At 38.4% G+C, this 14807-nt stretch overlaps 2 protein-coding genes across 5 annotated transcripts in view; one reads left to right on the top strand and one right to left on the bottom strand.

Moving 5' to 3' along the window:
- CMSS1 (cms1 ribosomal small subunit homolog) overlaps nt 1-14807 on the top strand; it is a 228872-nt gene that overhangs the window by 69917 nt on the left and 144148 nt on the right. The gene's annotated exons all lie outside the window — the stretch shown is intronic.
- The window catches only part of FILIP1L (filamin A interacting protein 1 like), a 194920-nt gene that overhangs the window by 65985 nt on the left and 114128 nt on the right, over nt 1-14807 (bottom strand). For all 3 annotated transcript variants that reach the window (XM_090151168.1, XM_090151156.1, XM_090151160.1), the window contains exons 3-5: nt 10299-10579; nt 7043-7216; nt 995-1173 (exon numbers count right to left, since the gene is read on the bottom strand). In XM_090151168.1, coding sequence (XP_090007294.1) covers nt 995-1173; nt 7043-7216; nt 10299-10579 — 634 coding nt within the window. The remainder of the gene's footprint in view (nt 1-994; nt 1174-7042; nt 7217-10298; nt 10580-14807) is intronic.

The following is a 14807-nucleotide window of genomic DNA, read 5'->3' as shown; positions in this document are numbered from 1 at the left end:
GAGAAGCACATTATTTTTTCCCCAGCTTCTTTAATTGCAGTGCGTAAATATGGCTGTGTACTTGGTAGGATATGTGCTATCATTGATATGTGAAGGAGAGAGGTGTAGTGGAAAGGGTGAAAGTAGTAAATGCTGCCAAAATACATGGAACATGATGTTACACAGGCGAAGCAGAGGAAGAATTATCTATGCATAATGTGAGTTTAGAATAAGCTTGACATTCTCACACCCAAACATTTCCATCTGGAAGCTGTTCCGAAGCAAAAGGAAACAGAGACAATATACTCCTATCTTCTGGAGCAGCTATCCACAGAATAGGAAATGTTCTTCTATTATTTTTTTTTTTTCCCCTAAAATGTGTTCAGTTTTGCAGGAGATTCAGAGAAGTTGTGTTTTGAAATTTTAAAGACAGTGAATGGCATTAAATTCTTCTGTATCCTTCTGAAAATTGGTTTTGAAACCCTCACATTATCTTAAACAAGCTGTTGAGATTTTTGGTTATGGTTTTTATGCCAGTACTCATACAGGAACTTATTTTCAAAGCTTTCTACAAACTACCTTCTGCCTTCGTGTCATCTTTCTGTCCTTTGATTTGTCCAAACACCTGCTGTTTTTCCTCATGTCTTTCTTCTACCATTGTAGTCTGCAGGCCAGATTTCATATTCTCTTACATCCCATTGTGCACACTGAACATCTCAAACACACTGAAAGACCAAGCTGCTTTATGTGGTTGTAACTTTAAACACATTTGTGCATCTCCCTGGGCTCCCTGTGTTGTAACATACTTGCACTCTCTAATGGAGCTGAAGAATCTACCAACATGCTGACCTACACCACTGTTATTTAGGAATAATTCATTATGCTTTTATAGCTGAACTCTCAAAATACGACTCTACAAATATTCCTGACTTGTAGATGCAGAAAGTGGACAGATCTGTACACATTATATTAAATTATAGGTATTTCTCAGTACCATGGAAAGTGGTAACCTTACCTTTCACGTTCTTTTTCCAGTAAGCTTATAAACTCATCACTTTTCTCCATGTATTCACTGTGCTTCCTCTTCTCTTCTTCTAATTCATACAGTGTCTGTCTGTGTGACTTTTCTACCATTAGAAGTTGCTCCAGCATTCGTCTGTGAGTTTCCTTCTGTTTCTCTACAACTTTATCAAGCTAAAAAAAAAAAAAAAAAAAAAAAAAGAAGTCCTGAAATCTTTCAAAACTCTTAGTTGCCCAGACTTCCAACAATAAAAGATTATAGGAGAAGCTTGCCAATATAAAGTATGTTTAATAGCCTGATGGCTCTGTACTTTGTTACCTGTTTGGGAAAAGTTATTTAATTCCATCAGCCTGAATCTAACAAACTAGCAAAATTAGTTAAGGTACTGTTTTGCAGGACCCTCAGTCACCTTCTGTACCTCCTCCTGCCATGAATATGCTTTTCTCATTGATATTTCTGACACAAAACAGATGCCTTGACAGATGAAGCCTCTAGTTCACACAGAAGTAGACCTACGTTTGGTTGAATGGAAGTAGAAATGTTATTTGTAGCTCTGTAGAAAATGAAAGGGATCTTCCTCCTTAGACATTATTGATCTAGCTGAAGTTTGAGGAGGGATCACTGAAAGCCATCTAGAGACCTGAAGAGAATTTGTATTTTGGGCATTTTTGTTCACTGCTTGTTCATCCTCTGCTGAGGAGGCTGTCTTCCTGATTAGGTCAACAAGAGAATCCTCAAATCTTTTGGAGAAGATAAATTTTCAATGCAAAGCCAGAGCCAGCTTCTTCTAACCACAGACTATTCTAGTAGTTGAGCTGCTTTGCAATAGTTCACTCTATTAATAGGAAAGAATTCACAAATGGGCAGTGTGGGAAGCAAGACTGGTCCTGGTTCTCCGACATTTCCCCCACTAGGAATTTCACATGCCAGAAGGCACACTGGGCCTTCAGATTCTCAGAGCCACTGCTTATTTTAGGCAGTCTAATTCAGAGGACTGTAATAAATTATCTTCTCTTCATGCTTATCGACAGTTTGGCTGATAGAAGCAATGTCAAGAATGACCAGAATACCTGAACATGAGTTTCTGGAATGACTGAGAAAATCCTCTACTTTTACATGGGCTCCTGATTCTCCCTCTGCTTACTTCAGCTTCTTTCTAAGCATATATTCTCTTGTTTTTCCTGTCATTGTTAACTTTTTTTTGTTGATGCTGATATGAATAAGAAAGTAAGGTCTACTGACAAAACTTTGATGATTTGAATTCAAAATGTTCCATCACAAATGATGGATCACTTTGAAAATGGCCTGTTCTTTCTCCTTATGGCATCAGTCTCTTTTCTGTTGCAATGCACCTGAGTTAATTTCATCCATGACCTAAAGATATAAAGAAAGTTGTGGCTGTCCTTCTCAGCTGCTTTATGGTGCTATTACAGCAAGTTGTCAAGACTTTCCCCATCCCATTCCCTGGCATTAGTGTACTTTTACTTCTACAAGTCAATGGGAATAATGAATCTGAATTAGGATCTCTCTTGGGAAAATATTTCTTATCAAAACCCTTCCATACTCAAGCTTTCTCAGGAAACAAGTGTCACCTCTTCCAAACCTCTTGGCTGTATTTTCCATGTATTTTACAGGGGTTGAAAACTGAATTGCCTTAAAAGGTCCGATTGAAAAAATCTGGATATTTTTAATTTCTTCACATTCTTCTTCCACCAGGAATGAGGATTTCAAAATTTGAAATCTTTTGATGAGCTAGTAGATTTGGCAAAAAGAGAGAAAACTTTCACTGTATTTTATTAGCCTTCTTCCCTGTCCAAGATTTCAGAGGGGGTTTTTGGAGCAGCTATGGCACAGCTGCATGAAGCACCATTGCCTGAGTTTGTGCTCCTTGTGGTCTTAAAGACCATGCCTTAAGGTGACTGTATGCTGTCCTCTGAAAGCAACCAGCATTCTGCTTTTTGATAAAGCTGTGTTGTGGTGCAGTTTGTGGCTATGGTCTTATCTTGCATGATCACATTTGCTGGTCTCAGCCCTCCCTGTGAGGTCAGGTGAAGAAGAAAGCAAACATGTGAAACTTACTTATTTTGGCAGTAAGCCCATATGGATAGAGCTAGGAAAATAAAAGGATGCATTTATAATGATACAAACACTGTTTGAAAGCACATATGAAAATGTGAGGGGATGCAAAAATTGTTATCATAAGAAAAGAAAGTGAAATTTCTGGCTAAAAGCTGATCATAAATCAAATGCCTTGTGTATCCCAACATATAAATGACTGACAAAGATGAGGGTTGCTTAAACTAATCAATGCAAGCAAGATGAATCAAATAGAAATAGTTCTGCTTCTGCACTGTTGGGTATGAAGGGTGCAGGGCCTGCAGTGGTGTTTTATGGGTTTGTTTGCTGTAGAGTATTTGCCAGGGACCAAACAAGTGTTGGCCAGTGCCACCTCCCCATGTCTGTGTGGCAGTGATGGTATCCTGATGGCACTGATGCAGCCTTGGGGCTATGTCCTGTCCCCATCCTGGCTTTACCTCTTCTTTCAGTTCTGTGGGGAGTTAAAAGCTTTTTTTTCTGACCTGTGCGTGGCTGCTGGGCTCTTTTAGTGCACACAGCACAGATGTGGTGCCGTGTTGCTGTTTGGAAGCTCTGTTCTGTCCTTGCAGGAGAAAAGGGTTGAACCTTGGGGAGCAAGTTTGTCTGCAGCATTTTCTCCTGAGATCTTGTAATGACTCACACATACCAGCAGAGAGGAGGGAGAAGCCATGTGAGCCCCTGCTAACATGAGATACTCTCAAAAGAGTGTTCTCCAGCAGCCGGTTCTTCCTCAAGTTACCCTGTCCAAATGCTAGATGTGTACATATGAAAATGTCCATTTATATGTACACACAGCATTTACTCAGCCTATACAGTTCTTGGCTAGAGATCCCAAATAAGACTAATAAGCAGCAATATAAATGTCTTCTGTGGAAAATTAAAGTGATAAAATCTTGATTAAATGATTTGCTGTTTTGTACTTGCTAACCATATGGGCTTTTTGCTAGAATTAATAGTTGAACATAGTGTACAATACAGTGGAAAATAGGAGGCATGAACTTACGTAACTGTGAATAGTTTAGCACATTAAAAATTCACAGGCATTTAATTGTTTTGCCACCAACTCGTGTTTGAAGTGAAATTAAGATGGTGCATCTCATATTCATTATGTTAGAACTGAACTTATTGTCTTTCTCTTTAGACTGCTTTGTGTTTGGCACAGAACCAGAATACAATCCAAGCTAGTTACATTTATTTATCCAAAATTTAGTGAAATATTACTCCTGCTAATAATACCCTCATGGTCACTGTGTGGGTGCATATGTATAATCCTGACTTGAGGATATCTGGAGATGGTGGGAGCAGTTCTTCCCTTGTCATTTTCAGTCCTGGCTATACCAGAATTCCATGCAGATACATTGATCTGCTTTTCTTGAATGCCATGTTATCAGCATCTCTTCCTGTGAGTGTAACTTTTTGGTTTCCTACAGCTGTCTTCCCTTGAAAGTTGTGAGGATATGGTCAGTTATACATTGTTAAAAGGCTGATGGGAGTGCTACATGAAAGTAGATTTTGTGCTACATGAAGTTGATTGATGCTGGGATTTTAAAAATGGGTTCCACTTTTAATTATCCCTGACTTATGCAGAATATAGGCTTTTGTCTAACATCATTGCTTTCAAGCTCTTAAAGTGTTAAGAGATCCTGTTCATCAGGTTTCAACCAGTGAGGTCCCAGAGTTTTTATCTCTGCCTAATTTGAATCTGGGGTCAGTTATAAACCAGAATTGGCTTTCTAATTCCATGAAAGTTTGAAACTTGAGACAAGACACCATTAATTCTGCAGTATCTTCCTCTTGCTCTTCTCTCTCTCTTACTACATCATCTTTTCTGAGTTGATTTTTGTTTTTAATGTTATTATTTTGATGATTTGGGGTTTTTATTTGAATCTGGGAAAATGGTTCTTTTGCAGTATTTATTAGAATGTTGAATACCATTTGCTTTCTATTCCAGAGAAGTGGCAATTGATCTGAAGCCAGAGTTTTTCATGAATATCTGACTCAATCATCCAAATTTATAAACCATGCAAAGACGAAAAGCCTTTTCAGACCTTTATGTGTTAGACAGAAGCAAAACAAAAGAAAGTCTATTTTCCTTTCTTTAAGCTCCTTTAAACATTAAACAACTTATTGTATCTTGAACTGTGAGTAATGAGAAACCTTATCCAGCATTTGTTAGGTTGCAGAAAGGAATAACTGAAAAACCCTCTGCTTAAAAAAAAATAGTTTAAAAATATATATACATATATATCATAGCCAAGGCAGATACAACTTTGATACATCACAATCCTCATCATTTTTGCAAAGAAAATATATTACTACCATTTTCTGTTTTGCTAGACTTTATCCGTGAATCCTGTTCCTAGTGACTAAGGCTATCCAGTCACCAGATTTTTAGTGCTCTATTCTTAACCAAAGACGCCAAGAAACTTCATAAAGTTTAAGTGAGATGAGTAAGTTGTAAGAGGATGCTAAAAAGCTTCTATTCATGGATGCACTCTAAAATTCACTGTGTTTTTAGTTGAGATTTGGGAAGATCCTTCATGTTTAAGGCCTCAATGCTAAATTGATGTGCTCTAGAGAGCCTGGACCATTTTGTGGGCAGAGAAAAAGGTTCACTGCCATGGTGGCATGAGGAAGATTTAATGGTTGTTTCCTACCCTTTGTGCCAGGTTTTCCTTCTCCTTTCCCCCTGCCCTCCCCACCCCCCCCTTTTTTTTTTAATATCTGAAAAAATGCAAGCAAAACCAAAACAGATCTTGGACTTAGTTTGGGAGTATGAAGATGTGAAATACCTGACAGTTATGGCATCCTTTGCTTTATGAAGACATACAAAATGCCAGTGGTCTTTCTACCCTTTCAGTTGCTCATAGCATGTTTACCTTTGCCTCTTGGAATTGCCAAATCAAGTGGTGTTAGAAATCCTTTCTCTGCCATTAAGTGTAAGAGGGAAAAATCGTGTATAAACTTATGTAAAGTAACAGACTGAACTTATGTTTTGAAACTCTTTTGGACTTCTCTTCAAATCATTTCCATTTGTGCTCAAAGTTTCTGTGACATAATGCCACAGCGGTCTAAAATAAATTAACCTCCGGAGTTGAACTTTATCTGTTTCAGATTATAGTCAGAGATTTTAACCTCTGAGCCTCTGAAATGAGTGCTGACCTTTTGCCTGATAATCTTCTCTGAAATTAGCTCTGTATTCTTAGGTATGACTCTCTTCAGTAAGTTTGGAAAATGCTCCGTAGATGAATTTTGTTCATAATTTCTAATTTTCTTTTTAAGATAGCTATAATGAGCAGAACATTAAGGAAATGTTGATATGACCCAATAGGAAACATTGGGAATTCTTTTTTGGAAAACAAAAAACATTATTGATATGAAAGACTTTGAATATATAGTGACTTGCATTTCAGGACAGAAATGAAATCCATGTAGCTTGTTCAGAAAGTATGACTTCTGCTACAGAGTAATTAAACTAAATGTTGCTTATACGTAGTGTGAAAATATTAGATTTCTGCTTGGATTAAGTTTGTAATGACAGTTCATTATTCAGATCAATCACATATCCCCATGAATCTCACAGAATTAGTGGGAGCTAGAATATGTAGGGGATAGATGGCCACGACATGACTGCTGTGGCATGACCCCATTGAGGCTAATGGAGAGGTATCAGGCTGTAGGAGCTCTGAATTAGGATAACAAGAAAATAATGCAAAAGTGTTCAATACAAAAGGCTGATTATCAGAGTTGGAGGTAGTCATAAACAGTCTCTCCATGGTTGTAGCCTGAGTGAGGATCCCTAGCAATCTGCTTTTATTACTGGCCCCATTTCTATGTTAGATTTTAGACCTAGACCACATTTGCTTTCTTTCTCTGAGGTCAGTGAGATCTTTACTATTGATTTCTGTGAGATCTATGGTTAGATGTCAGTAGTACAATTCATACCTCTCCCATAGGCTTTTCATAGATGTCTTCTTGCCATTGCTCAGCCTTTGTTTGAATAGCGTCTCGCTGGAGGGCTTCCAACACCTTCTTGGGAGTAACAAAGCCATATTGTGCTTCAAGCAAAGCCAAGTCAATTTTTTCAGCCTTAAGTATTCCTATAACTTCATCTTGAGCCTGCAGAAAGACAATGTAACTTTTCATTTTGTTAAAACCGCATTTGTGTGTTTACAGGTTAGTTGGATACTTTCTACTTTTGGTATTATGGAAACAGAAAAACTTTTTGAAGAAAGCTACGTCTATAAAATGCCCCAAGATAGTAACATGAAGACAGTTAAAGCATGAGAGAAGCACTGGTGTTTTTATTTTGTGAGTCGTGCATAAAGAACAGGATTTTCAGAATCTTCACTTAATTACTTCATTAGCAGTGAGGTTGAAATGCCACGTCAGGAGCAGCTCGTACTGGAAAAAATGTGACTTGTGGCATTAGAACCTAATTTTAACTTTTGTAATTTTAGTGAGTTATTAGCACGATTCTGGAAGCCTAGACGTGTGTGAATGGTTTGGGTATGGTGGTGGCTTTTGTAGTTAAAGTCAGCCTGGAGTAGTCTGCTTTTGTCATTGCACTGAGCATGTTTGAGCACTGAGTGTGGGGAAGTATATGGTGCAGGGGATGTGACCTTTCACAAAATGCATTCCAAAGCCATGCAATAATGGCAGTTCTTTAAAACAAGATTGATTGCCTGCAAAGCTGGCAGTTGGGGCCTTAGTGCATGGATATGTAAGTATGCATACATGTATGAGACAGTGCCTTCTGTACTTAGAGATATGTAGATGTGCACACACTTGTGAATGTGCCCTCAATCAACCTTGCAGCACCATTTCTTGGAAGTAATTGCTTTAATGGCATTCTCAATTTGCAAATGCGTGCTAAAGAAAAAAAGCATTTTAAAAGGTGAGGATTAACATTAAGTTGTGTTATCTGGTGCCCCAAAATTGTGTCATTTTAAAATGTATAACCTAAAAATGTGCACTGTACTTTTCCTTTTGTAATGTCACTGCACTTTTTTCTTAATCTGACAAAATATCCAATGGCATTCTGTTCCCAAAGAACAGACTCAACATGCAGGTGCGTTCTCAACATGTTCTTCCATGTATGTATTTCAGAACTGGTTTTAGAAGCTGGCAGACGCACGTGACTTCTTCCTATTTCACAGCATTGCTCTAAGTCCATGCTGGCCTTTATGCCTCTAGTATTTGAAATGGTCTATAGATAGATACTCTGCTCTTTAACAATAAAACATTTATTTGTTCTGAATCACAGAATCATAGAATCGCTCAGGTTGGAAAAGACCTTAAAGATCATTAAGTCCAACCACGACCTAACCATACTGACCTAACTGAAGTTATGAACTGAGAGATAGGAAGTTGGAGGAGACAAAATACCTCCTGTAAATATTGTATTAATTGTCTGGAAGTCTCACTTCCAGAGATTGTGTTGTTTCATGGCGATATCTGCTCATCTGAATGTTTCCTCTGCGGGACAAACTGGGTTAGGTGACCACTTGCGCAGGTTGTGCCCAGCTGCTTCTCGTGGGAAGACATTGTCCTCTGCCTCCATGACAATGACACAACCACATCACTGTCTCAAACATCGCTTGCAACACCTGAGTTAAAAACAAAACCAAGGGCAGGCTAATCCTAGAAGGGAGGGGATTGGAAAGAGAGGTGTGTTAGGATCAGTAACAATTTTGCTCAGACTGCTGTTGGAAGGAATGCTTCTATTTCTCTAGTTGTGACTGTGCTTAAAAGAAAAAGAGGAAAAAATCAATTTCTAATCTGTGTCACAACAGAAAAAAAAAGCTAAAAGAGCAATCTTTGTGCACCTTAAATGGTCCCGGATGAGAGGGTTATGGCACTTAACTTTGAAACTTAATTATGTCTGAATTGTCGGCTGATCTTTAGAGATTTGACTTGGCATTACTGGAGGTGGAAAATCAGGAATAAAAAATGATTTCCCTCTTTTTTTCATTTATAATACTTTCTTTAGAATGTCAGACACAATTTGAATTTTTCCTATCAGGCTCATTGTTTTCCAGTTTCTCATTTCATTTTGTTCCAGTTTTAAATCTCATGAGTTGAATTGAAGGTGGGTAATATAAATAAATGAATGTATATGTATAGATGTGTATGTAGTTCTCTTGTGGAAAAAGAGGACTCTTTTGGAGGAGTGTATGACATCTGAATTTTAATCTAAATTTAGACAGGGCAAGTGAGCACCCCCAGAGACTGGTGTATCTATCAAAAAGCACTCATATAGCACGTGTGTTCCATTAAACATTTCTATTAGCATGTATTATGTAAATATGCCTGCATATGTTAAGGAGGAAACTACCAAGGTGCTATCTAGGCAATAAACTCTGAAACAACAGACGACTCTGAAACTACAGCCATCGAAGCTACTTTGGATGCTTGCTTGTCTCTCTACTTGTAAGCTGTTTAAAGTGGCTGTCACTTTTTCTTTGCAACTGTCCATTGTAGAAGTATCTCCTCTTTTCTCACTGGAAATCTGGTTCCCAGTTTCTGAAATTATGTTTGGCCTCCTGGCATCATTGGCTGCTTGGCAACTGACTTTTTCCAAATCGAAAAATTCACTTTCTTCAAAATCTGGTATGTTGCAAGTTAACTGCATGTATTATGGAAAATAAAAGGGATATTTTGATTTGCTAACAAAAGTTGTTAGAAAGCTTTTGAGTGAGTTACTACTGGTGAGTTGGCATGTACTGATTTGTTTTGTAATAATGCTCATGACTTCATAGGAGAAGGAAGATAATAAGTAATTAAGTAACATATCTTAAAGGTCTCTATATAGTTTTCACAGTACAAACAATTTGTAATCAAAATACTTACAATAGGGCAGCATAATAGGAAAGTTCTGCAAATTCTCTGCTTTGAGAATTACACACTTGTATACAGTGGACCGTGAGTGTTTTAGTGTTATACAAACACTGTGTGAATAAATTTTATTTGCATTTAGGAAACTAACATCTTTTCATGTTGGTAACTATTCTGAGTATCTGGATAATCTCTAGTTTTACATGCTTTGTAGTTTATATTAGTCCAACTCCAGCATACTAGATAGGATGCTTCCTTAATAGGAAAGCTGCATGTGTTTGCAGTAAAGTGCAGAGGGAAAAAAAAAAAAAAAAAAAAAAAAAGACTTTTTAAACTTGGAATACAAAATAAGACAATAAGTCACCTGTAATTCACCCTCAAGGACACTAAGAAGAAATAGCAGATCATCACGAGAGAGGTCCTCTCTTTTCTTGAAAGAACTTCTTTGCTTTTTCTCAGCCTTAGGGCTTCTTATGATGGTGCTGGCTTGAGGCACGTCATCCTTCTCCTTTGGCCTTCTTTGCACGTTCCCTTTCCCACTGTAACCTGTCTCTTCTTTATGTTGGCCTTTTGGCCTTTGTTGGCACGGCTTTGGTCTGGTTGGGCTTTCTGCACTGTTACTTCTGGAACGCATGGTTTCTCTCTCTAAAACAGAAGGAAAGTGGGGAATAAAATAAAAATTTTAACTTACAGAGAATATAAAAATTTTATGCTAATTTATGGTGGTGTCCTTCCCTCCAGACTGGTTTCTCCTCCCACACTGGGCTCCTTGTCTTTTGAAAGGAGCCGACAGCCTTGCATGAACAAACATGACTGAACTGTCATCCTTACTGGATATCAAGTGGCAGTGAAGGGAGACTTACCTCGTCCTGTACATCTGGAAAAATCTCATTGCTAACACCTGCAAAGGCAGCACCCTTAGCAGCAATACTGCACGCATCACTGCAGACCAGATCTCCCATTTGAGAGACAGTGTGAGCTGTATGCTTTTCAGGTAGGTCCTTCATTAGGAAGATCCTTCTATTCATATTTCCCTTATTGGATAGCTGTGTTTTTTTCATTCTCTTCCCAAGTGAGAACACAAAAGCAGTCCTCCACTACTACCAGTTTTAAAGTTGTGTTACTCATAGTTCATGAAGCACGGAGATTAGTATATCCAGACTGTAAGGCATGAGCCTCACCATACCCCTCCTTCCTCAGTGATCACAGTGCCTCCCTGTTAACCATGCAGTGTGAAGTCTTACTGCTTCTTTGGTGCTTCACTCTGAGGCCGTCATAGAGGTGTTAGCTCCTCACCACCAAGGGAAGCTTAGCCTAGCTTGTTCCCTTTGAAGTGCCACTGTTACATAAATATACTGTAATGCCTGTGTAGACAAATTACTAATGCTGTATAAATATTGACTAACCTCAGGAACTCTGTATTGCTTATCACCGCTACAATTAAGGTATGAATGGATTATAATCCACCTCTACAGAAAAACTGTGGTGTGGTCATGGATACAGTTTAGCAGACAAAAGCCCAATCATACAATTGGGAGGGGAAATTATGCACATTCCACATACAGATAAAGCACATTTTTTCATATTAAAGTGTGGAGCCAATTGCTGGAAGTTACATTGGTGAAAGCTTCTTGGTCATTACTTTGCAAAAGAACAATGAAAGAAGGGCTTGAGCTCAACAGCAGCTGTTTGACTTGAAGTGGTGATTTTCTCCAGAAAATTGTAATGACCCATGGGGGGCAGGAAATTATTGCACTATTGCTTTTTGGCCATACAGATCTGTGGCTGATAAAGTTCTTCCAGAGCTCCCCCTTCAGCCAAGTTCTGAATCTAAATCTTGAACTAGCCTCTACAGCTATGCTCTTTAACCATGGTAGTTTTCTACTGACTGCTATAAGCACATCCTTTTGCAAGAACAGAGGAAGGGGAAAACGCTTTTGGTTTGGTATGAATGGTGGTTGAAATCAGGAAAAAAAATATCAAAAACATTACAGAGAAAGGAAATGAAATTTCTTTTAATACTGAAGGAAACCTCTTCTAGTCTAAATCAGAATAGCCTGTCTTTCATAAGAGAACTTGTTTCTGCTAGCGTCCAAAAACCAAGGTGTGTCAGAGTTGTGTGAAATTGAGCACTGGATACCTGTTTGATGAAGCTCTGCTTCAGCAATCTCACACTGGGATGGCACTTGTTAGATTTGCCAGAGAAATTGATATACTTCCTGAAGGGTATTACCTGTTCAAGTCTTAACACTTGCAATCCACATTTGTCTACACAACTAGTGCTAACATTTAGTGCTTTGGTACCATGGCAGAAATGGTCACATTTGTTTCTAAAACAGCAGTTCAGCCAAAACCCCTTGGCTGAAAACACAGAATATCTTTAGAATATTTTGAGAAATTACAGCATCAGTGCATCTGAAGTGATGGGAGAAGTGAAGGTCTTGTCTTTTTTTATGTCACTTTTTACTGACACTTCTTTTACTGAGGTCTGCTTATTTGGCTTGTTCATTTTTTGTATCTTGCTTACAACACGTTGCTACTTTGGAACATGACTGCTGATTTCCTTTCAGCTTCACGTGTTGCATGTCTGCTTGGTTTTCACGTGTGGGTTAATGGCCAGCGGTTGTAGCATCAGAGCCATAAGCTGTGAGTTAAATCAGGTAACCAAACTCACTTTAAGCTTGTCTGTGCTCTTTGATGATGCAGGCGCAGGATGCAATGAAACATGTAAATAGCCCAAGAAGTCTTTCCATTTTTTCCCCTCATGTGCCAGGTGCAACAGCAGGCTCGATTGGATGTCAAGCTGTGAGACTTGTGACCAGGGTCAACATGGCATTCTTCACTGAAGGGAAGTGAAACAGATGCATAACAAAGAGATTCTTACTTTTCCAAGTTTCTTTTTTTTGGTTGGCTGCACTGGAAACAGAATCCTGAACTTGAAAGGGCACGAGTCTCAGCAATCCTGATAAGATGGATGTCTACCCCCTGTTATTTTCTTATATTATATACATTCTCTTGGCTTCAAAGCCACATGGCATGCACAGTTTTCACAGCTGAGGAGAGCTTGTGGTGACTCTTTTGAGCCTGTTGTGCCTGCTTCTTGATCAGGTAGATCAGTCCTCATTACACTGACAAAGGGTACTCAGTGCCTGAGAAGGTCAGCCAGCCTGCTGATTAGGTCACCCACCTACAGAGTTGGTGCCTTTGCAGAATCCCAGAGGGGATTTTTTTTTTTCTTGTTGAGCAGCCATTACCTACACTTCATTTGCATGTTGTTCTAGCATTTCTGAATGCCAGGGTCTACTATTAAATCTGCTAATGCAGATGTTTATCAGATGTAGCTATTAACACAAATGTGAAGTGACATACTAAATGTATGCTTTAAGCACTTTTTTATTATTATTTGAATATACCTGACAAAAGAGACACAGTCTGGTATTAGTAGGCTGCCTTATTGCTACACTCATTTATTGATTTATTTAGGCTTTCTTATTACCTGTACATTAACTGGCATTCTTTTTGTCTGTAGTGCTGCATGCTTACATAATAATGATAGTACTAATAATGTGTTCAAAAGATACAGATATGACAGATTTGGAGGAGGGTGGAATATTTCTTGATTGCTCACTGGATACTTAATAATTCAAATTTCTATTTGACTTGAAACAGAGAAGATGGCAAATACCCATTCTTTTTCAGTTCTGAATTAGAAGCTATTGTACTTGAAACTGTCTGTGTGTTGTCTGATGCTAGTGCACCTTTAAATTGTGAGCCTCTATGGATGTAGCACTGTCTAAGGGAATAACAGAGTGCTCCTGACAGTTCGGGCAGATTACTGCTGCCTTTGCACCAAAGTAGAGAAATGATCACTTGTAGTCCATAGGATGCTGGTTTTCTGTAAGGTTATTAACCCCTGGAGTGGCCCTAATGTAACACTGAGAGTGGAAGCAGTGTCATTTGAAACTTTATAGCTGTGTGTTTTGGTAGATTGGGTTCTCTTCTTTGAACAACTCTTTCCATTTACTGGAATGGTAATTAAGAGAAAATTATTTGATTTTTTGGAAGGTGAAAATGTTAATAGGGTCTTAAAATTTGGGGGTATAAGTTGTCTCATGTCACCCAAAAAAAGATATTTCATCCCTCTTTAGCCCTCAAGATCAGCTTGATGAGTATAAAATTTCCCTTTTGCCTGTCTGCACGTCAGTCAGTTTTCATTGTAAATCAGGTATTGATGCGTGCAAGAAAGATAGCTTGCAAAAAAGGGTTAAGGAAGTGTTCTTTTTTTGTAGTAGTGGTTGTAGTTCATGAACAGAGTCTCTGTGGTTTCTCCTTGAGTGTGAAATGTTGCACTTTGTGACAAACTCCTGCATGGAAATTAACTTAAGACCAGTTTCTATGTACCACCGAAAAGGATGGCAATACAGAATAACTAGAGAAAAAAGTCAACAGCTTCTAAGAAGGAAGAAAGTAAAAGAGAAGATTTGGTTGATTCCTCACCTATGATCTGAATCAAATAATACATAACAGGGATTGTAGCTACAGGAACAGAAGAAACAAAGATACGTATCAGCATTCTCATATGATTAGAATGTGATCTGGTTGCATCAAAATAAGTGAAGATTGAAAGGGACCATCCTGATCACAAAGTCACACCTCCTGACATCACAAACAATCATGTGCTGGGTATTTAATCCAGATGAGTCCCTGGGCTGGACCTCAGAACTGTGTGCTTATACTCTCTATACCTCAGGCTGCTCTTTAGCAGACCAACTTTTAGCTGTGTTTTTTAAACTTTACTGCCTGTGAATGTGCTGAGGTTAATATTCTGTAGTACTGTTTTTTGAGTCCTGATACAGGTTGTCTGTTTTACTGA

This window comes from Phasianus colchicus, chromosome 1 (genome assembly GCF_987193195.1).
Source record: "Phasianus colchicus chromosome 1, bPhaCol1.hap1.1, whole genome shotgun sequence".
Taxonomy (NCBI): Eukaryota; Metazoa; Chordata; class Aves; order Galliformes; family Phasianidae; genus Phasianus; species Phasianus colchicus.
Note: the sequence above shows the minus strand (reverse complement) of the source record. Positions and strands in the feature narration are given on the sequence as shown.